Here is a 24,477-nt window from a genome sequence, read left to right as displayed (position 1 = left end):
CAACATCATGCTCAATGGGCAAAAACCAAAATCTTTCCCACTAAGATCGGGAAAAAGACAAGGTTTTCTGCTTTCACCACTTCTATTCAACATAGTATTGGAAGTCCTAACCACAGTAATCAGACAAGAAAAGGAAATAAAAGGCATCTAAATTGAAAAGGAGGAAGTAAAGCTGTCATTGTTTACAGATGACATTATCATGTACATAGAATACCCCATAGATTCCACCCAAAAACTCCTTGACCTAATAAGTGAATTTGGCAAAACGGTGGGATACAAAGTCAATATTCAGAAATTGAAGGCATTTTTGTACACCAGCAATGAAATATCAGAATCAAGAAAAAGAAAACATTTGCTGTAGCAACAAGAAAAATAAAGTACCTAGGAATAAACTTAACCAAGGAAGTAAAAGACCTATAAGCAGAAAGCTATACAACACTGAAGAAAGAAATTAAGGGAGACACAAATAAACGGAAGCATATACCATGTTCATGGATTGGAAGAATTAACATCATCAAAATGTCCATACTACCCAAAGCAATTTATAGATTCAACACAATCCCTATTAAAATGCCAATGATGTATTTCACAGATATAAAACAAATTTTCAAAAATTTATATGGAACCATAAATGACGCCGAATAACTGCAGCCATCTTGAGAAAGTAGAACAATGTAAGAGGGATAACAATACCTGACATCAAACTACATTACAAGGCCACTGTAATCAAAACAGTCTGGCACTGGCATAAGAACCGACACATAGACAAGTGGAACAGAATAGAAAGCCCAGAAATAAACCCATGTCTCTATGGTCAATTAATATTCAACAAAGGGGGCAGAAGCATAAAATGGAATAAAATAGCCTCTTCAACAAATGGTGTTGGGAGAGCTAGACATTTACATGCAAAAAACTGAAATGCGACCAAGTTACACCATACACAAAAATAAACTCAAGATGGGTTAAAGACTTAAATATAGGTCATGACACCATTGAAATCCTAGAGGAGAACATAGACAGGAAACTCTCAGATATCCCACACAGCAATATTTTCACCAACATGTCCCCTAGAGCAAGGGGCATAAAGGAAAGAATAAACAAATGGGATTTCATCAAAAATAAGAAGCCTCTGCATGGCTAAAGAAAACAACAGAAAAACAAAAAGGGAACCAACCGTATGGAAAAATATATTTGTCACTAATACCTCAGACAGGGATTTGATCTCCAAAATATATATAGGACTCACATGACTCCACTCCAGGAAGACAAACAATTCAATTAAAAAATGGGCAGAAGACCTGAACAGACACTGCTCCAAGGAGGATGTACACAGGGCCCAGAGGCATATGAATGGATGCTCAGCATCACTAGCCATCAGAAAAATGCAAATTAAAACCACAATGAGATACCACTTTACACTGGTTAGAATGGTCAGCATAAACAAATCAACAAACAACAAGTGCTGGCGAGGCTGTGAAGAAAAGGGAACCCTAGTACACTGTTAGTGGGAATGCAGACTGGTGCAGCCACTGCGGAAAACAGTTTAGAACTTCCTCAAAAAGCTGGAAATTGAACTGCCTTTTGACCCAGTGATTCCACTGCTAGGATTATACCCTAAGAATCCCAAAACACCAATTCAAAAGAACCTATGCACCTGAATGTTCATAGCAGCACAGTTTACAATAGCCAAGTGCTGGAAGCAACCTAAGTGTCCATCAATAAATGAGTAGATCAAAAAACTATGGTACATGTACACAGTGGAATACTACGCAGCAGAAAGAAAGAGCCACTACCCTTCGCCACAGCAAGGATGGAACTGGAGAGCTTTATGCTAAGTGAAATAAGCCAGGTGGTGAAAGACAAATACCATAGGGTCTCACCTGTAAGTGGAACGTAACCAACAAAACAAAAAAGCAAGGAAAATATAACCAGCAACATTGAAAGAAAAAAAGAAAGCAACAGTAACAAGAGGGAAGGGGGGAGGGTGGTAACAGGGAAAAGAAGGGGAAAGGTCAAATCAAGAAACATGTATAAGGGACCCATGGACAAAGCCAAAATGAGGAAGGAGTGAAGGGGGAAGGTGGAGGTGGGTGGGGCAGGGGAAAGTGGTGGTATGAATATGGAGACAAATGTATTTGAACAATAAAAAAAATTTTTTTAAAACGTTAAAGATAGAAAATCTTGAATATCAAAACTATGAACAATAAAATGGCAATAAATACATATCAACAATTAAATCTAAAAAGCAAACTAAGCAAACAAGAAAGAACAGAGAGAGTCATGGATACAGAGAGGGTTTTGGTGGTTGCCAGATTATGGGGGCAGGGTGGTGTGGGACAAAGGGTAGAGAAGTGAAGGGTTTAAGAGGTACAAATAGGAAGTTTAAGAATAGCCACGGGCATGTATGGTACAGTATAGGAAATGGAGTAGCCAAAGAATTTATACGTGTGACCCACAGACATGAACAATGGTGTGGGGATTGCCTGAAGGAGTAGGGGGTGCTGGGTGGAGGTGGCAGAGGGGGAAAAATTGGGACAGTTGTAATAGCATAATCAATAAAATATAATTTTTTTAAAAGCTACCTTGTTGCTAAAATGTAGTGTGTAGTTAGGCCTAAGATGATTGCACTTGTGCTGAACAGGTACAGATTTTTTCTTCGTGTCATTATTCCCTAAACTATACATTAAAACAGCTAATTCCATAGCATTTACATTGTACTATATATTATAATTAATCCAGAGATGATGTAAAGTATATATGAGGATGTACATAGGTTATAAGCAAGTACTATGACATTTTATGTAAGGCACGCACATCTTTGGATTTAGTATCCATGGGATTCTGGAACCAATCCCTTGAGGATACCAAGGAATGATTATAATTTTACGATGGAGAAATTCGCATCTTCACAAAATCATAATTAATAGCACCAGCAATAAGGCATATCAACATCATGTATTCTCTGATAAAATGTGCTTAGAACGATATCTCTTCTGGGGTATCTGGCCAAAATGCATAACCTCACTCTAATCATGAGAAAATATCAGCCAAACCTAAATTGAGGGATATTCTACAAAATAACTGGTACCCACTTTGTAAAACCATCATGAGAAACAAGAAAAGGTCATGGAACACAAAAAAAGACCAAGAAACTGTCTCAGATGGAAGGGCCAAAGGAGGTATGACAACTAAATGCAATGTGGGACCCTGACCTGGAACCAGGAACAGGAAAGGACACCGGCGGGAAGACTGGCAAAATTCATCTAAGGTTTGCAGATTAGTTATTAGTATTGCACCAATGTTAATCTCCTGGTTTTGATAATTTTACCACGGTTATATGATATGTTAACATTAGGGAAAGTTAAGCAAAGGATACACAAAGACTTCAATTTTTACAAATATTCTGAAAGTCTAAAGTTATTTCAAAATAAAACTTTTTAAAAAACTCAAAATAGTAACAATTTAACAAACAGCTTTAGATGACTTTTATGCTCACTGAAGTCTGAAAACTACTAATGCAGAAAAACTCCTGCAAGGAGAAGAAAAGGCAGGCATGTTATAGAAAATGTTTTAGTCCTAAACTATAGTCCTAAATTCAAACTAAATACTAGAATGGAAAACTGGTCTGGCCACTTATAAAAGTGTTTATTTTTGTAACTGTTAATAAATGGAAAAACATTTTACTTACCTTTATATCACTACCTGGTGTGGCACTAAGAGCCAATATTCTAAAGTGAGTTGTATATTTGACCAGTTCTCTTACAACCTTTTAAAAAAAAAAAAAAGTTCTTTAATTTCATCCATCCAGTTCAAAAACAAAGATTCTGTTAAATAAACCATTATATATGGCACTTTATCACTATTCCTTTATTTAGAGTACTGATGGTCTAGTGCATGGAACTATCATTAGTTATATCCAAACAGCAAATGATTTAGGTTTGTAGTCAGCACCAATAAAAAAAGAAAAAAAAAAACACTTCAGGGTTTCTTCTATATATAAAGCCTAATACAGTGGCAAATGGAAGAGAGTCCACTCTCCATTGCTTAGACCACAATCTAGCCTTACAACTATATCCATATATATGTACACTTACCAGATTCAGATTAATCATGACATAGAAATAGGAAAAAAATTAAATACCAATATAAAAGTAGATTTCAAGTAAAAAAACTCATTTAGGATTTTAAGAAGTTAGATTGTATATGGAAGGCTCATCATTTTTCAATTAAGTTTATTTATAAATGAATAAGGCTAATTTGGGGTAATTTTAAAAATCTAACTTTTCTTTTAAATCTTAAAACATTTTCTCAGTGGCACCAAAGCATTATTCTAAGCTCTCCAGTTTAAGTTTAACACCACTTCCAGTGTGATTAATCCTGAATAATTTGGCAGATTCCCATACGCCCCTTCGCACAAGTCCCCAGTACAAGAAAAAAGGACTGCTAAGTAAACTGAGTTGCAGGAATACCTCTTAGTACCCCCCAGTTTCCCATTAGCTATAGAAACAATAAAATTACATTACCTAAAAACTGCTCTAATTTCAACCCATGTCAAGGATGAATTCAATGAGACTCACACTAAATCTTGATTAATATTCAAAAACTATTAATTCTGGAGTTTTTTTTAACATGATACAGAATGCATATAAAGATACATTATACTTAATGGAGACTTAAAAAGAATTGTTCTAATTAAAAACTGATGTAAGACAAAATGTACCTAATACATGACTTTTTTCCAGGAGGAATTCTCAAGCATTTTGTAGAAGAGGAAATGGTGTTGTGCTTGAAACCCTAGAAGCTACACTCTTCATTGAGCTGTTGGAACCTATTTCTGGAATATTCAATATAGCATAATTACTCTCAGGGCTGTTTGGTATTAATGAAGTAAATGTATGTCTCATTTAAACAAGAAATCATCTAATGCCTAGAAATTTCTTGAAAATAAATGAGATGCCTTGGCTGGTGTGGCTAAGCAGACTGAGCGTGGGCTGGGAGCTGAAGGGTCACCAGTTCAATTCCTGGTCAGGGCATATGCCTGGGTTGTGGGCGAGGTTCCCCGTGGGGGGCATGCAAGGGGAACCAATTGATGTTTCTTTGCACATCGATGTTTCTCTCCCTTTCTCCCTCCCTTCCTCTCTTTCTAAAAATAAATATTTTAAAATAAGGAAAAGAAAATAAATGAGTTAAAGTTGCTCAATATAAGCTAAATCTACAAAAATGAATTTGATTGTTAGAATAAAAATTTGTAAATGCCCCTGCCACAGAACCATTAACACAGTTAGGTATTAATTTAATGTGGAAAAATACAAATGAATGGAAAAATATGTCCATTTCCTGGCTAAGGTGAACTATAAGATGACATTCTCCAGAAGATTATACAGAGATATAATACAATGCTACTTAAAAGGTCCCCAAAGAAACTACTTTACAAATTCACAAATTGACAGTGAATTTCATCCCTTTGCACTAAATGAAATCAATGTTCCCTTCTATCCTTGTCTGATACTCTCTCTCCTATCACCAGCTATTACAGTTTTAAGTACCTACCACCTTTATGCTGATGATTTCCAATTCTGCTATCTCCAGCTCAGAACTCTCCAGTAGATCCACATTTCCATTACCTACTGTCCAGTACATATCTACAGCTAGAATCTCATAGACACCTCAGACTCAACAATCTAAAACTGCACTCTTTCCTATCTTTCCATAATACCCCAAACCTTCTTACTTCCAGAACTCTTTATCTTGACTAGTAACACCAAAATCCTCACAATCTTCCAAGTCACATAACTGGGAGTCATCCTAAATTCCTCCTATCCCTCATTTCACACTCTGCCTTTTAGCCTTTTCTCCTGTAATCCCTTTTAAATCTTATGTATTCTCCAGCTAAACATTTTTCAAGTCTGCACCCCCTAGGTCCCCTGTGGTCTACAAAGAGCATTCAAATTGCTCAGCATAAAGTACAAATGCCTTCGTGACCTGGTCCTTAAGTACCTCACCAGCCCACAGCACACCACTTCATCTTTGTCCTTTATATTCCTGTAGTACTTAACTGGAAGGCACTGTGTTAGGTGTATCGCATACATTATGTGATTTAATCCTTAAAACGGCCTTCATGGTTAAGTATTATTTTGCCCATCTGGCAAGGAATAACATTGCATATCCATTACCAATTTTGGGATTATTTTAAGTTCCAAAACTCCACCCATACCCTGCTATGAATCACTATCTGAGTAATGACTAGATTTTCATCATGTAGGTCTGACACTTAAGGGCCTTGTTAACCATTATTTTAAAAAAAAAAGAAAAAAACAGCAGAGACACAGATTTGAATGCAGAAAAGTTTTTCCTATCACAGCCTATTCTAAGATAATAGATAAGGCTTTTCATAATAACTTCATCATCAATAACTTCCATCATTAATAACTGTTCCCAAAAATATTCTTTAACAATGTTTACACTAAAAAATTACTTTTAAAACAAAAATATTACCTGGCAATAAGCATAGTTCCCAAGAGCTTTATGAGCTTCATCAATAACTAGACACTTTATTTCAGCAGCAGGACAAGCTCCTCTAGAAAGATCATTTACCATGACTTGAGGTGTAAGAAAAATGACTCTCTTACTGCACCATATTTCCTTCCTGGTGAAAGCCTGAGTAGATCCTGCAAATAAAAGTGACACTGGGTAACCGATGAGGTATATATACACATTTAATAGCTTCAAAATGCTCTGACAAGCTACGGGGATTCTCTGAAGATTGAATAAAGCAATCCTATTTATTAGGGCTTGACTTGCTGCAAGTATAGGAGTACCTCTGATATATAGCAGGTTCGGTTCCAGACAACCGCAATAATGCGAGTGGTAATCTTTTAGCTGGTGGAGGCTCTTGCCTCCAATTTGTAAAAACTGCCAACACCTGTGAAACACAAATCTAAATGCAACGAAACGACGTATGCCTAATGATGTTTTAGAGGAGAAGATGCAAGATGAAGATTTCACCTAGGGACTATTTCACATGGGTCAGGAATTTCTTTAGCTCAGTTTCCATCAGAACGTGTACTTTGTCTTACCCAGCTCTTAATTTCATATTAGCCCATTTCTTCTAAAATACCTGTCATTTCGGCCATGTGGGACTGCGGGATACCCATCACTCGGTAGCAAGCCTCAATCTGCTGTGTCACCAAAGGTTTCGTGGGGGCCATGAAGACTACCTTGCCAGACGGGAACCAGCGGTAGAAATTGTACATGACCACGGCGGCAATAAAGGTCTTTCCCAACCCGGTGGGCAGACACACCAGCGTGTTACAGAACAGAGCGGCCCGGGCGATGTGCACTTGGTAATCCCGCACTGGGCAATTAGTAGGGTAAATCCACAGGGCGCCCGCTGAGGTGCAGAACCCGCCATTCTCTAGACTCAGCTGCCTCTCTGCCTCATACACAGCGACCAGCAACACATCATCGTCAGGCTCCGGCTGCGCACCGGCAGCCTCTGCGTTGGCAGGAAAACGCGCCCTAGAGTTGCCAGGGTTCTGAGGCCGCTCAGTTCCAGAGCTGCAACCGGGAGCCCCAGAAGATCGGGAGAGGCTTGCGCCCCATGTCTGAAAAAGAGTTCTTTGCCGTCCGCTCATCAGGCCTACGACCACCGAAGGCTTCTCTCAGACGCCAGCAGCTGCTGCAGCTGAACTGCCACCGATTCGATCTCCATCTGTTACCTCCTCACAGAACAGTGGAACCAGAGGGCGGGACTGAGGCCAGTTTAGCCACTTGAAAATGCCGCCACTGGGTTTGCGTTAGGAATATGATTGGCTGAATTCCCGGAAACCCTCAGCAGCCCTCCGGAAGAGGAATGCGCATTGTTTTGGAGTTAGTCTAAATTTGGTCCCCTTTTCAGACTTTTACAGACTCTGAATTTGAGTTCCTTTTCCAATGACTGCATGTCCGGACGTCATTGCTAAAGTCATAACGCTTAAAATAATAAAAATAAGTAACCTTGAGATCCCCAGGACAGTGGATACCCATATTTTTGTGAACTGAACGTTATTGATCGTCCAACGTGCTTTATTACTTGTTGGTTGTGTTTTTTAATTAGGAAGATGAAATGAAACGCGAGATTGTTTAGATGGAATTAAATATCTTATTTCTCTGTCCAGGCTGAGAAAATGTCAGTTCTCTTTTTTGCTTTATTAGGAGGGCAACCCATTATCTTAATATTTTCATTGTTAAAAGGGAAGTAAATGGTATGGCCCTGATATTCATAGGAAAATTCTAAAGAAAAAAGGCTTTCTGATGCTCCTTTACATTGGTGTGGTATGTCTACTCTAGCAATACCTTTTTTTCTTCCATTTTTTTAAAAATGAGAGTTTATATGAGCCAAACTGATGACATGCCAGAAAGATCTCAAATGCTGCAGAAAATGACAATTTTGTGGTTTCTTTTTACATATTTGGAGTCAAGGAAGGAACATAAGAAAGATTACATGAAGATGGGAGAAAGCAAGGTACAGGTTAACTAGATTACATGCTTCCTTTACTGGAGGCTGTAAAAACAGCACCAGCATGTTAGACAGATAGAATTGAGTCAGGATAGTAAGAGGCTAGGCGTTCCTTGGCAAGTGGAATAGGGAAACTGAGACAGATAACAAAATGGCCAAGCAATTTATAGCGAGATACAGAAGGTCACCTCCCTAGAGGTAACATCTAGGACTCAGTTGTATTTAAGCTCCAGGCCCAGAAAAACAGCAAAACCAAGTGGACAATATCAGGACCAGCTACAATGACTAATGACCCCCCTGCCCTGGCGCCAAGCAATCAATGGTGACCAGGATCCTGAAAGAGCACACCTGGAAAACTGATTAATATTCTGTGGAAATCCTCCTCGAGACTGCCCCTGAGATTCCCGCCTGCGAAAGAGAGACAAAGGCCTCAAGACAAATGGCCTTGCGAGCTCTCTCTCTGTCTCAAGGAGCAGCAAGCCAATCCCTTTTCCCTCGTTTTCCCTCTCTTCATTCTCCACAGGTTCCCATTTCCTAAACTCTAAAGGACCCCACAAGACTTGCAACCAGGGGAGAAATGGGCAGCAGCAGTTTGTCCCCAGCTAACCCCCTGAACCTCTCCTTAAGGCCCACTTTTCTGTGATTTTCCAGTGAGTTAAGGAAACCCAGCCTAGTTCTGTCCTGTTGCTTTTTCTGCACTCGGCCCTTCATCGTCTCACTGACCCCAGTTTCAATAAGACTACCCTCATAGTCACCTGGACGCATGTTTGAAATCTTTCCTACATGAAGGTGAGAAGCCACATACTACTAGCTGGTCCTAAGCAGACCCATTCAGGCCCAGGCCCCCTATCTGGTAACAGAGTGAGACAGACTCTTCAGCAACCTCATACTTGAGTTCTGGCTAAGAACGAATTCAGAGCCAAGACTCAAACTACAAAAGGAAAGTTATTTAGAAAGTCCCAGAGGTAGAAGTGATCTATAGAAGAAATGGGCTCTGGAAAAAAGTAGAGAGGCAAAAGAAGGGTCCCTTGGAGCTTAGGAGACAGAAAGGTAAAAGTAATGCCCCTGGGTGAAAAGAAGAGGACAGAAAACGCAAGGGCAGCTCCCCAGAGGGAGAGTGCTCTAGCAATAGCTTTCTACCTCAGTCTTCACTCCAAATCTAGAGACTTCTGTAAATCTGATTGCTTGTATTTTGAGCAAAAGTACAGACATATTATGAGGTGTTTTGAATGTTAATAATGTCACCTTCATCACCAAGTTGTTTCATTTGGTAAAGTTCTAAATTTGCTTTGACAAACTGTTTCTCTTGTGTTTGTGTGTGGTTTTTTTTAGGGGGAAAGGGACAGATTTATTTTAGTTTCATTTGTGTTAGTCTCTAAAGGGAGATGGTCGGATATGGGTTGTGCCGATGGACAAGGACTGAGTCAATTTAGGTGAGAACATTAGGCTAGAACTAGAAAAACTGAGATTAGATGACTCAACTCTGTTTATAACAGGATATAGCCTTTAAAGGCATAACAGCCGTCGGTACAAAACAAGTGTGGGTAACCCGTGGTAAATATAACTACCATCACAGAGACTCCAATTAAGAGTTGATGGCAGCTTGCAATCTTAAAGGCCACATCGGTTGGGTTTTTACCCGGATTTAACAAAGAAGCCTTCAAGGCACAGCCTCCACGTCACTCAAAGGACCGGCCCCAATCCCGAGGGGCGGTGCAATGACCCTGCCCCCTCCATTTTAGCGATGGGGGGCCACCCACGCCCCGTGGGCGGGGCGATGCCAAACCCAGGCGGGCCGGCTCAGTAAAGCAGAGGCGGCGGGGGAAGATGGCGGCAGCCGTTCCACAGCGGGCCTGGACCGTGGAGCAGCTGCGCAGCGAGCAGCTTCCCAAGAAGGACATTATCAAGTTTCTACAGGACCACGGTTCAGATTCGGTACCAGAGGCGGCGGGGCGGCCGGGCTGGTGCGGCCGAGGGACGTCTCGTCCCCCCGTAGCTGTCCGTACATTCTGTATTCCTCCGACCCCCCGCCCTCGTTGTCCTGCGGCTGGTGGCCTGGAAGGCCGGAGAGGCCTCGCGTGCGCTGGGAGCCACGCTCCCGCCCCTCCAGCCGGCCCTCTTTGGTCGGGTGGAGCAGCGTTACCGTTTGGGGCTCGCAGGCAGCAATCGCAGAGTTAAAACCACATTGGGATCCTTAAGTGAGGATGGAGGCCATGGAAAAAAAAAGGAACCCTGGAGATACTGGCAGCTGAGGCGAAGCGTGGGGACGTTGGAGGGGGTGGGAGGATGAGTGCCTGGGGGCTTGGATGAGAGCACAACAAGGAGTGCGGGCTGTTAGGGAAATGGGAAAGGATAGGATTTCTGTGGGAACGATGGGTGCGCCTTGAATTTCTCATCAGTTATTAATACTGAACACTATTGCGTATGATTTGTTTAAATTTGTAGATTTCGATTTAGCTTTTTAAAAACATGGACCCTTTAAATGACCTTTTCACTCTTATACTGGGGAGTTAATGAACAATTTATGTACAGCTGTCTCCCATTGTTACGAACTAAGAAATCTATTTGGCGTTCTTTATAGTGTACGCCCTGTATTTTTCAGCAGTCTCCATCATAACTATCATCTGTTGTCACAAGTTATTTTCGTCAGATTTTTTTTCCTTCGGAAATTAAGACCGTTCGTACCTCTTAAATTGTTGGACGACTGTACAATTTGTTATGCCCGAGGCATAGCCCACTATCAGAAATAGAAGGAGCAGTCTGTATCCTGTTCTCTAGTTTTTTAATTTAGGTTCTAAACTAGCATTTAGAAATATTGTTTGTGGATTCCTTTAAGAAGATTGTAGTTTTTCACTTTGAGAGGTCTTGAAGGGGAGATAAAATTATTCTCCAACTCCCATCTCCGTGCTCCTGGATAAGCATCTTGACATCAGCAAATATTTATATATTTATAGCAAGAACTATGCTCAGTGTCTGGGAACACAAGGATGAAAAGGGAAAGACCTTGCTACAGGGATACCATTTTATACCATCTTACCATTTTAGTGGAATTATTTTAAGCCAATTCATACTTCAGTTAAACACTAGAATAGAGTAGGCATATTATTTATTAACATGTCGATACTGTACCTGATCAAATTCTTATAAAAACAAATCATCCCAATGTGGAATGTAAAACTAGCCAATATCAAGAGACTTGGAATATCAAAATACTTTTTTTTAAAGTCACCTTTATTTTTTTTCCAATACTTTATTTATTTTTAGAGAGAGAGAAAGGAAGGGAGAAAGTGGGAAACATCCACGAGTGAGAAGAAGAGATTGGTTGCTTCTCGCTCGCCTCCAGCTGGGGACCTGGCCCACAACCAAGGCATGTGCCCTGGCTGGGAATTGAACCAGTGACCCTTTGGTTTGCAGGCCAGCACTCAACCCACTGAGCCACGCTATCCAGGGCTCAGAGTACTTTTATAATATTTTAAAGTGTCTATTCTCCAGTGTTTATTCACATACTTAAACCTAATATATTTGGCAATCACCAGTTTATTGCTAATAAGGTGTCAAGGAGATGTTTATATTTTGGGTGTTTATCTGGAATTTTGCTAAAGAAATCACAAGGGTGCTAAAGTAACTGATTACTTCTTTTTAACCAAAATGGCCTTTCCACATCAGCCATTATCATTTAGAGGTGGTAGAGAAAAAGCAGAGAAAAAATAGTGTTAAAATTTCTAACTGATCAAAAGGCTAAGAGTCAGAGTAACAACTGAGAAAGAAAGAAAATGGGAATCAAGGACCACAGGCAAAAAAGGAAGCAAAATAAACAAAATTATTAAAATCCCCATTACATGATTTTGACTTGAAATTAAGGAATTTTGATGGCTTGATATTTCAATAGTATTTTGATTTACATCTGCCAACTTAGTCTTATGTTTGAGAGAAAGGTGATTTTATTGTGGATTATCCTTACAACAACCTGCTGATAAATACATGCTGCTGTTAATCTTCCACTATGTTACAGAAATGGACTCTAGGAAACCTTAGCCCCTTGTCTGAAATCAGCTAGGATTTTAACCCAGATGTTCTAACTCCACAGCCCATAAACTTAGCCACAGTATATCCAGCATTGTGTAATGGTGCTTCTCAGTCTACCAAGAATGGGTTACAAATTTCAAGATAGCTGTGCCCAATATTGCTGGAGGCTCCCATTATGCCAGGAGCAGCTTCACCCAGTTACCAAAGTGTGCTTGCTGTATAAATGTGCTTTTCTGTGAGTTCTATGATGGAAAAACAATTAGTATACACCAGTGTGACCCATACAAAATACTTACAGTTCCAGTCTTGTACGTACCCAATGGGGTTTTTCAATCTCCATAAACCTTTTGTTGTTGTTGTTATGATGTAGGATATAAAATACAGTATTTCATTTTTTCTATCATTAATAGTATTGAAAACAATTACTAACATAAAGGATCATTTTGTAATTTTAGACCCTTGTATGAGGGAAATTATTTTGACTAACCAGCTTTTTTCTTGGTAGTTTCTTGCAGAACATAAGTTATTAGGAAATATTAAAAATGTGGCCAAGACAGCTAACAAGGACCATTTGGTTACAGCCTATAACCACCTTTTTGAAAGTAAGGTGAGTATTGTTATATTTTATTGCCAGAGTATCATATTTTGGATATTCCCCAAAATAAGTCTGAATGCATTTATTTGTAGAATATGTTGCAAGTTTTTACACCTGCAATTTTTAACTGTAACCATAAATGGAGAGGCTGTCAAATCTAGTGAGGCTCATCTGCAATTGAGCAGGATGTTTTTATATTTTGAAAAGGACCAGATTTTTAAAATAATTCCCCAGTAGTTTAAGACAACCAATCCTTAAAGGTACCGAAAATTATAAATCCGAAGTTCCATTTCTTATTTATTTATTTTTAAAGAGAGGGAAAGGGAGGAACAAAGAGAGGCAGAGAAACATCGATGCTGGAAACAAAGATTGATTGCCTCTCATACACTCCCCATCCAGGGACTGAGCCCACAACCTGGGCAGCTGTCCTGACTGGGAATCAAATTGGTGACCTTTTGCTTTGGGGTGATGACCAACCAAGGGAGCCACATGGGTCAGGGCAGTTCCATTTCATTAATAAACTGAATGTCTGTTACACTTATGCTTAGCCTTTAGAAAAACAAATTTTAAGAAATTCCCCAATGTGTGTTCACTATGAAATGACCATCTTCCATGGAAAATATTAAAGAGTTATTTGAATCGTATTCATATCTCTAAGTCATGGTTGTTTCGGAATTCATATTATGAGATGGTTTGAGGATCATAATTTGGTGATTAAAATGCTTAACATAAGATTCTTTCTTTTTACAAGTTTCTATTCATGGTGCAGGCAGATGTTTATTTGAAAAGCTAAATATCTAGAGGTCTCTCCTAGCTTTTAGCCAGTCCTGAATATGAAAAACAGAATATTTTCCTTACAGCGTTTCAAGGGTACTGAAAGTATAAGTAAAGTGTCCGAGCAGGTGAAAAATGTGAAACTTAATGAAGATAAACCCAAAGAAACCAAGTCTGAAGAGACTCTGGATGAGGTATGTATATAATACTTTCTTATTTGGGTCTCATGGGAATTTGAGAAAAAGTATTTTATTTACAGCGCCGATTTCTAATAATGATAGGTAGTTGGGTATGGCCACTTAACAGGGAGCCAAATGCCGATTTGGAATGTATCTCCATTAGGTGTTACTGAATCAGAAAAAAGGCCTAAGGGAGAATGGGGAAGCATAAGAAATAGTGCTGTAACGTCAGGAAGCCTTTTGGGAGTTAACTCTAGCTTTGTATTTTATATTGCCTCTGTGTCTCACCAGAACTTCTGAGCTGTCAAAGCTATTTTAAGGTCCTGATTCTATAGCCAAGTTGGACTCAGTGAAAAAAACTTCATTTTGATTTTTAGCTTTTCTGAATGTACGTGTTGTCCTTGGCAATAGAAATAGTCCAGGCTGCAGGGTGTGAGTTCATCTTCTCATCTTCCCCAACCCAGGTTTTATATTTTGGTACACAGGTTTAAAGAACCAGATAAAATCATTTCTGCAAATGGATAGCCTTTGTGGAGCTAAGGACAGCTCTTAGAACAGCCTAGTAGAGCTCAGCTGATTACAATCTTGACACTTCTGATAATATCTAAACTAAGCTTACTCATTCCCAGTAGTCTTAGTAACAGTGATGATGATATAATAATAGTAGTAGTAGTGGTTGTAAAGAGATGTAGCGTGTTGATAAGGGGTAGCATTTGGGTATTAATGGAAAGAGAATAAGATCAGGTATAGAAGTATAAATGTTTTATGACTAAAGCTAGTTAATTTGCATAATCTTTTCCTATTGATTGAAAAGCAAACATTAATGTTTATGAATATGCACACACAAAACAATTTTGAAGTTTATCACAATATTATTTGATAAATGTTATACTAGACAAATACTGAGTAGCTAATAAGGTAAGTAGAGGTATAATAGTTACTAAAAGGGTTGCAAAAGCAATTGACCACATAGTTTATCTTCCAGAAAATGAGACTAAGGAAGGTATGAGGCAGCAGACAGTATGTATATCATTAAAAGGTTAACAAAAAAGTTACAAATAAAAGTAAAAGGCTGTAAGGGCTGGAGACAACCTAAAGAGATCTTGTGAGGGTCCTAAACTATACCCTTTTCTTTAAGACTTCTTTCATTTCATTTCATTTCATTTCATTTCATTTAACTGGCCAGCCTGAGCCCAATTATATGCTCTCATCATCTTCCTAACACCTGGAGTGCATAGCCTTTTGGCCAGTACTTTGCTGATTCCTGCTATCTGCTCCCTGTTCATGCTTTGGGACTGCACACTGTGTGGAAAAATAATGATAAGAATGTTTAATGGGGTGGTATAAGGTCATATTCAACATCATCCAAGCATGTTTTCTAGTTTCACTGCTACTTGGCAAATTTTTCAGTATCCCTCACTCAATTCCCCATCACACTGCATACATAAACTATTAATAATTGTTGAGGAAAGTTTGTTAATATGAATGAATACTGGACAAGAGAGAGTGCGCAAAGGTGGGCAAAAGTAGGTTCATGCTCTAATAAAATAATAGCACGGGAATAAACTTTGTTTCATGTACTCACAAAAAACAAACAACTTTTGCCCACCCCATATAAGCCGGGGTAGGAACTCACACACGACAGAAATGACTGTGAAAGTACTCAGGCAAAAAACTTGAGTGTCATCCTTTTGAACTCTCACGTTTAATCATCACCAAATTCTGTTGATTCTCTATACATGTATCTCAAACCCATTCATCTTTTGTTATCCTCACTTTCAGCACCCCAGTGTAGACTTAGACTACCAAATACCTTTTCCCCACTTCCATCTTTGATTCCTTATCTATTCCTCACACTGGATCACAGTGATCTGTTTAAAACACAAGTCCAATTCTGTAACTTATTTCTTGGAAGGTTTCTTTTTTTAAAAAAAAAAAATCCTCACCCAAGAATATGTTTACTGATTTGGGCAGGGGGACCCATAGATCTGTTTCCTCCCTTGCACACCCTGATCACAGATCAAACCCTCAACTAGGTATACTAAGTATGTACCCTGACTGGGAATCAAACCTGCAACCCTTTTGTGTACAGGATGACACTCCCACTGAGGCACCCAGCCAGGGCATCTTGGAAGCTCTTTAATTGGCTGCTCAGTGACCTGAGGATGAAAACCCAGATTAACAGGCATTGGCTTATCTTTCCATCCTCGTTTCATACCATTCTCTCCATTCCTTCCTTGCAGACTATACTATTTTCTTGCTCCTCCCTGCTATGAAAATGCTGTTCTCTATTGTAAACCTTCCCTCTATCATCTGAATAATCCTCTCTTGTCTTTTATGATTCAGTTCAAATATTACTTCAATGTAATTTCTACCAGCCTCTGACCTCTACTGGGTTAAGTCACTGTCTCATTCCTACCATAGCATCCTGTGCTTCCTCTACAGTTCTCATAATACATGTAACTATGTTTGTCTATATTCTCTGATAGAGTGAGGGCCAAGACCATGCCTGCAAACTTACCTACATTTATCTAGTATCTAACACAGAACATGCTCAAATATTTCTTGAATAAAAATTATGTAATATAGTCTCATTTTCATTGGCTATGATGTGATCCATTTAATTGCAATTGAATGATTACACTCAATATCTCTTTATCTCTGGGTCTAGAATTACCTACCTAGGTCAGACCCAATCTTGAGAATATAGCTCTTTTTATCACTTTGGACTATGAAATTGCTGCAAGGCCAAGAAACTACCTAAGAGCTGGGTTCAAGCATATAACTCCCCAGGAAGGACAGCCTTGGAACTGATGTGACTTTGTTTTTTTAAAGAATTAACAGGTGTTTTGTTTTTAATTTTTTTTCCTTTTAGAGGGGAAGGGAGGGAGAAAAGGGGAGAGAATCATCAATGTGTGGTTGCCTCTCGTGCACCCCCTACTGGGGACCTGGCCTGCAACCCAGGCATGTGCCCTGACTGGGAATTAAACCGCAACTCTTTGGTTAGCAGGCTGGCACTCCGGCCACTGAGCCACATCAGCCAGGGCTAATGTAACTTCTCAACATGAGCCAACCAGATCCTTGCAGTTAACTTTGACATTGTGTTTTCCAAACCTGATTACATTAGATTCCTTTTCTTCTAACAGTGGCAATGCCAAGGAATGAGTGATCCATAAAAGACACTTTGTGATACACTGAAATGCAGGCTATCAGTGTGCAAACTGGCACCTTCACCATTAAGATTGAACCATAACCACCAATTTAATGTGTGTTTGAGTTGTTATTCTAGGACCTCAATGTAGATAATACAACATGCCCATCCCGCTTGGAACAACAAATAGGGAAACAGTGGAATATATGTAGTCACTCTTATTTTGTAGCTTTTAAATTTTTTAATTAAAATAATTTTCCAATTTGGGGCTTAGGTTACTAGATTTTTGTCAAGTTATTGTGTTTTTTAAACTTTTTCTGATACAAAAATAACATGCTATTTTTAAATACAAAACAGAATGATAGATTACATAATTTAAAACCTAGAAATGAATATATTTAATTCAGAATCTTTTCTTTAATAATTATGCATATCTTTAAAGTTATGATTTTACTATAGTTAGAACTATTGATTTTTCACATAATGTAAGAATTTTCCAATATTATTAAAAAAAAGTATTACCATAAAATGTGTGGTTATTTTACTATTATGTATAGCACTGTACTGGATAGCTACATAAATATTTTTTCCTAAGTTTCGTATTACTTCTTGAGCATATTTATAACACTCTGAACATCTTTAAATTGCATTCCAAAAGAATTGCAGCCTATAACACTGCTACCAGTAGACACCTGACCATTTTTAGTACCATAAAACAGGCTTGCAGTGGGAGTGTCAAGGAGGAAGTTAAAGTTTAGTTTTATAATGCACATTGTACTCAAGCTATAGGATGTGACTGACTTGATTTGGGGTGGCAGGCTAGCTTTATTTCAAAGTGCTAATCTTACTCTGAAGTGGACAGGGTTTTTTACCCTATCCAAGCCTTACTCTTTACATGAAAGATAGGGGAAAGATGGTCAGACTGCTGTGAAATTGAATTGACATAAGAAAGTGACTTGTAGTTTAAATGGTTAAGAGCATGGGCTTTATGGCCAAGCTGCTTGGTTTCCAGTCCTGCTCAGCCACCTAGGACCTATAGGACCTTGCAAGTTATTTAACCATTCTGTCCTTGTCTCCTTATCCACAAAATAGGGATAACAGTAGCTGCCTCTTGTGGAAGTGAAAATTGAAAGTCAATTTATTACAAATTAGTCACAGGGATGTAAAATATGGCACAGGAAATATAGTCAATAATACTGTAATAATTGTGTGGTGCCAGGTGGGTACCTGAAATATCAGGGATATCACTCTGTGAAGTTTATGGTAGTCTATATACTTTGGTGTACACCTGAAACTAATATAATATTGAATATAAACTGTAATTAAAAAACAGAAAAAAATAAATATAAAGTGATCGCAAAGTTAATTTATATAAGGCATTTGGAATAGTGCCTGGCAAATAAGGGTGGTATTCAATAGATGTTAACTATTTTAACTGTTAACATCAATAGAGGTTAATTATCATTATCACTGTTACTTACAGTATTTTGGTATAGTGTCTAGTGGAAAGCACAGGGCCTTTGGATTCAGACAAAACCAAATCTGTATTCATTCTCTACTACTTGTTAGCTCTGCTGCATAAATTCCCTGTATGTAGGTGTCCTCATCTGCAAAAATGCAAGTGGTACCTTCTTCAGAGGATTTTAAGGATTAAGTGGAATGTTGTTCTAAGTGACTGATAAACAATAGATGTTTAATATCTTGTATTTCCTTCGCATTACTAAATGTTTTATACTATTAAATGTCTGTATATTATCCTGCTTCTAGGAAATATTCTAGTTATGGTACTGTCTATAAGTAATCCCATTTATTGTGTGAACTTCAAGTTCAGAAACAAATGCACATTGTTGTATTCATTTCAATTAGACACAATAAAAATATTTGGTAATGTCAATTATTGGTGCTAAAACCATTCAAATCAAGAAAATGTCATAATGCTTTATTTAATGCCTTATGATTTTATAGGAATAGTAAATATTTCTCACCTTGGGAAATAACTGAATTCATTTTATATTTATAGTTTGTTGAATAATTAACAGTATCTTCTGAAAAGAACATTGGTTTCCAAAGAAGCTAGAAGTTTTTAAAAATTAAATTAGAAATATCTTGACTGAGAGAGCAGTCTGACAGCTCTGTGGGATGGAGGGATGGAGCAAAACAAAAGTACTCAAAGACAGGAACAACAGTGTGGTGGTTATGGGAGGAGGGGGCAGGTAGAGGTGGAAGAGAGTATAAGGGGGATAAATGGTACTGGGGGAAAAATACAGTAAAAAAATGCATCTGTGATGCTTCCTGTTCTTATCCTTCTGCTCCTCTGCTCCTCCAGCCTCAGTCTGTCCCCCAAGTCCCCATTTCCTTCCAATAAAGCCATTTCTGCTCATAAATATATGTAAATATCCTAGTTACTAATATTCTCATTACAGACTTGAAATGGAATAGTGACTTTAACTCAGCAGAGAACTAGAGGCAAAATAGTTTATTACCAAATCTATGAAACTCTGGGACCAGAGTTAAGTCACGTGGCTATATTAAGTATTCTCTTTGTCGCCCTTCTAAAAAAAGGACCTGAGTTAATAACTCTATGTATGTGTTCTTTTTGTTTTTAGGGTCCACCAAAATATACAAAATCTGTTCTTAAAAAAGGGGATAAAACTAACTTCCCCAAAAAGGGAGATGTTGTTCACTGCTGGTATACAGGAACACTACAGGATGGAACTGTTTTTGATACCAACATTCAAACAAGTAAGTGGAAATGTAATCTTATCTCTTTGGATTCAAGGCTTTATAAAATACAAGGTCTGGAACAAATAACCCCCCTTTTTTATTACAAAATCATAAGCATGTAAATCTGGAACATAATATCACACTCAGGCACACCATATGACATTTTAGGTGAAATGTTTGAAAACAATAAATTATTACACCCATATTATTACCCTACCAACCACACTCAAGTAGGCGTTATTTTGGCCAGGCCCTGTATTTGTAGATGGATGGTTGGCAGTACTATCCTCTTGGCTGAGTTTTTTCCAGAAGTCTTTTGCATCTGCGATTTACTTGAAAGAGGTCTTCAGTTCACTCTTTTATTGGCTGGGTAAATAAAGACCTCTTGGCCATTGAAAAGCAAAACATAGTAGTCTAAACTTGGTTAAATGCCCAAAGTGAGACTTTATAGTTTGTTAATGTAAAAGGCAGGATACTGTACTAGTTTAGTGGTGTAAATATAGGTCCTTCCCGTCTCCCATTTAGACCCTTTTTGCATTCAGAATTTTCTTAATAAATTATCTAGCTTCCTGAATTTTTAATGTGTAGTGTGATCTTTCTGAAATCAAGTTAAAAGACTTAATCCCTATATTTTCCCATTGGAATTTCATCATTAGTTATAAAATCTGTTTTACAGGTTCAAAGAAGAAGAAAAATGCCAAGCCTTTAAGTTTTAAGGTTGGAATAGGCAAAGTTATCAGAGGAGTAAGTATAAAATGGCAGTGTATCATTAGAGCTTCTGGCACATGCTACTTGTGGCATGGTGCCATAAAGAATTAAGATTGGGGATATCATGAAACAGCTTTTGGAGTATGACAAATTAGTGTTATCATCACTAACTGTTCTGGCTCAAGTTAATAAGATCTGTGTCTCAGTTTCCCCATCTATAAATACATAGTATTTGAACTACTCAGGGTAGTTCAAAGACTAAATAAACAACAGTTAAACCATGTAATATAGCAGAGATTCAAACATTTCCTTCCCACCTACCCCTTTTATTATTTTTGTTCATAAAGTACTTCTTAGAATGTTTGGCTTTTTTAATGTCTTTAAGGTTCTTGTAAGATGTGCCTTGGCCAGATGGCTCAGCTGGTTGGAGCTTCAGCCTGTACAATAAAAGGTTGCAGGTTCTATCCCCGGTCAGTGCCGTACAGGAGGCAGCTGATCAATGTTTCTCCCTCTCTCTCCTTTCTCCCCCTCCCTTCTCCCTTAAAGGAAAAAAAAATTCTTATTTGGCTCTTGTACCACTTACAACATGATCAAAAAAGGTAAAATACCTGTTCCGCCAAAGTACTAATAAAAGGAAGAGTTTGTTCTGTAGCCCTCATCTCGTACTATCCAGGCTCAAACACCAGAAAATCTTTCAAAACTAAGTATGCCTTTACCAGCCTTTATGTATGAGAGATAACAGAAGGAAATTAAGGGAAGTTAGGCTTCAGCTATACCAGACCACTGTAGTGTACAAGAGGTAAAATGATAGAGCCGATTATCACCTTCACTGAATCAGGTTGTCATGCTAGGCCCACTTAATATTTTGAATTGTCTTTACTCACAGCATCAAACATTAATAACCGAAACATATTTAAATGCAGTTATGAGAATCCTTGGTATGTTACACTTTGTACTAAGACTGAAATTATGGTTTAGTCATATCCAGAGCCCAAAATACAATTTGAAACTTAAGGTTTAATTCAAAATAACCTTACCACTGCTTGATTATACTAAGTTGATAGCAACTACTTGTCCAGTTGAGCTATTTTTCTATTTCTATTATAACTAAGTTTGCTTACTTGTGTATTTCTTCTAGTTAACCATATTCCTAATTTCCAGTTTGTGCCAAATTATCCTTTGAAATTTATGTGACTGTTAAATTCCAACAGAATGTGTATTAGTCATATATTCTATATCCTTTCATTGTGTTTATTAAGGTAAATGGTATAAAGATCCAAAGTTGGACAAAATGTAGTGGCAACCCAGAAACCTCTATCATTTCTTTTGACTGGTTTTATCTTCTGCAAAATATATTAATGCTCTAGCAGGTAGTCTGTTTTAGGAACCAACATGACACCACTATTACAATTTGGTAATCTTAAGATAGTTTTACAATGAGTGCTTGTTAGTTTTTCCCTATAAAAATGAATTTATAAGTTTTCCCTATGATACAAAAGTATAGCAAAAATATTATGAAGGTGCCAATAAACTAGTTTCCATAATGTTTCCACATGTTAGTTTACAAAAGTGCTTTCACATTATATCATTTGAGGCATTACACCAAAAAAATTATTGAGATATCCTTTTTTCATTGAGGAAGTAAAGGACAATGATTTGAGGACTCATCCAAGGACATTATCTTAGGACATAATGAAATCAAGTAATAATTTTGGGGGAGGGGGTATAGAATCTTGCCTGTCTTCTGATTTTGCATGTATTTTTGAGAATCATTATTTCTAACTTTATATTGTTGCTTTTAGTGGGATGAAGCACTCTTGACTATGAGTAAAGGAGAAAAGGCTCGACTGGAGATTGAACCAGAATGGGCTTATGGAAAGAAAGGACAGCCTGATGCCAAGTATCCTTTTTTTTCTCCCCTTTGTAATTAAAGAAAAAAAAACACTAAGAAAGATCATCTGAAGGTATGAAAGATGTTGTCTAGGTTAACCTCCACGTCAGGAATCCTGTTCAGATTTCTGACATTTAGATGCTTTTGTGTCAACACCTCCAACACAGACAATAGTTAATATTTTCTATTGGTACAAAGTATTCATACAAGCTGGAATCTACCTGTTTTTCCTCTTATCCATGCTCTTAATTTTCAAAACTTAAAACTGTTGGTTTGTTTTCCTCTTTGAATGGTTTGTTAACGTTTGAAGGGTTTACTTGAAGGAGTTAAAGGGATGCCCAATACAGACTAGCAAATTGACAATAGGATGCAGATATGGCTCACGGTAATTTTTTGCTACAGTATAATTTTAAGAAATTATAAATGGGAATTATCAGTTAGGAATTACCAGTTGTGAAATGAAGGCGATCAAGATTCAAGGTACTGTAAACACTTATGATTAGTACTAGTGACAGTAACTTTTTTCCTGATAGACCCAGTTCATGAACATCAAAAAAGAAAAAGATGACTCTACATCATTCCAAAAAGAACAATCCAATAGCTACGTGGCACAGTAGTCTTTTGTTACCATGTAGCTATTGTTGTTTCCATTCCCATTGAACTAGTTGAACCAGTTAAGAGTAAGTTAAAAAAAGAAATAATTTTTTGGAAGTCCTTTCTACTCTTACCAATTAAAATTATTTGTAAATATCATCTCTTTTTAGCCTATCAAAGTAAGATGGCCAACTGCAGCTCCCTCTCTGATGTAATGCATCTTAAGATCAGTCAGACAGAAGTCACACTCCTCTCTAAACTCAGCATCTTAAAATTCACAACAAATATCAGGTACTACCTGATAGAAATTTTGATTTAACATATACCCAGCTAGATTTATTTATTTATTTATTTTTATTTTGTGAGTTCTAACAGTCTTCATTATGTGTTGGCTAATTTAGGTATAGCAGTTAGGCATCCAGGTAAGAAAGATCCTAGTCCAAGCTACACCTGGTCAGCCTGTAATTTCCATTCACAAAGATATCTGTTTGGAACCACTAGGTTGGTATGTATTCACCTCTGAATCAGCTATAATGCCCTATTTTTTGGAATTAATTGCCAATATCTACATAACTCTAATTTTAGACACAAGTTATTGGAAGTGAGAAGAGGAGCAATTTTTATCAAATTTACCTTGACAACTTCAACAGAATTCCACCAAATGCAAAACTCATTTTTGAAGTGGAATTAGTGGATATTGATTGAAATAGCAATGCTTCAGATCTAAAGCCCTCAGCAATGGCCTTGAAGAAACTCATGAAACTAAATTACAGCTGGTTACTATTGTAAGTGAAGAGTCATCCGGAAAATTCAAGGAGTTGTGTTAGAACTTGTTTACTGTCTCCCCAAACTTTTAAGAAATGTAATCCATTATAAATCCCTGAAGTTTAAAATATTTTACTACAGCTTGTGTAAAGTATTGGTTAAGGAGAACTCATTTTCCTTTTACCTCATCTTGTAAGTAAAAGGCTCAATAAAAATATGCCCATATCTTGATATGTTTGCTGTTAATAACGTTAATGTTCTGATTAGGTTAAGCAGGACTAAGATTTCATCAAACAGGAAGTAACAGTCTAGACGGCTTTTCCAGGGACACTCATATTAAAATCTTCAAATATTTCTGTATAGTTAGAATGCAAAAGCACAAAGGTTGAGAGGAATCAAAAAGATAGAAGTAAGAAATTCCGGCAAGAAGATAATAGCTGAATTGAAGAAAAGCATATTTCAAAACCAATAAACCACTAACAATGGTTAATACTACCTAGGTGATTCCCCCAAATAAATTCATAACAATTAGTGGATGAGTCTTCAGTTTTATTACAAAAATGAAGATGATCA

General features: G+C 37.7%; 2 protein-coding genes across 2 annotated transcripts in view; one reads left to right on the top strand and one right to left on the bottom strand.

Annotated features, from left to right (window-relative positions):
* LOC129077532 (Fanconi anemia group M protein-like) overlaps positions 1–7,634 on the bottom strand; it is a 36,179-nt gene extending 28,545 nt beyond the window's left edge. Inside the window, exons 1-3 of the mRNA XM_054581990.1 lie at positions 7,118–7,634; positions 6,496–6,668; positions 3,689–3,766 (exon numbers count right to left, since the gene is read on the bottom strand). Coding sequence (XP_054437965.1) covers positions 3,689–3,766; positions 6,496–6,668; positions 7,118–7,634 — 768 coding nt within the window. The remainder of the gene's footprint in view (positions 1–3,688; positions 3,767–6,495; positions 6,669–7,117) is intronic.
* A 2,638-nt stretch (positions 7,635–10,272) lies between these two features.
* Positions 10,273–24,233, top strand: FKBP3 (FKBP prolyl isomerase 3). The gene is made up of 7 exons (XM_054592239.1): positions 10,273–10,432; positions 13,029–13,130; positions 13,979–14,086; positions 19,829–19,964; positions 20,623–20,690; positions 22,457–22,554; positions 23,790–24,233. Exons 1-7 carry the CDS (start codon positions 10,325–10,327, stop codon positions 23,842–23,844), a joined length of 675 nt encoding a protein of 224 aa, XP_054448214.1. The 5' UTR covers positions 10,273–10,324; the 3' UTR covers positions 23,845–24,233.
* Positions 24,234–24,477: the final 244 nt, after the last annotated feature.

Source organism: Pteronotus mesoamericanus, unplaced genomic scaffold (genome assembly GCF_021234165.1).
Source record: "Pteronotus mesoamericanus isolate MK-2021 breed Mesoamerican mustached bat unplaced genomic scaffold, CSHL_Meso_final contig_100, whole genome shotgun sequence".
Classification (NCBI taxonomy): Eukaryota; Metazoa; Chordata; class Mammalia; order Chiroptera; family Mormoopidae; genus Pteronotus; species Pteronotus mesoamericanus.
This window is presented reverse-complemented; position numbering and strand designations above follow the sequence as displayed.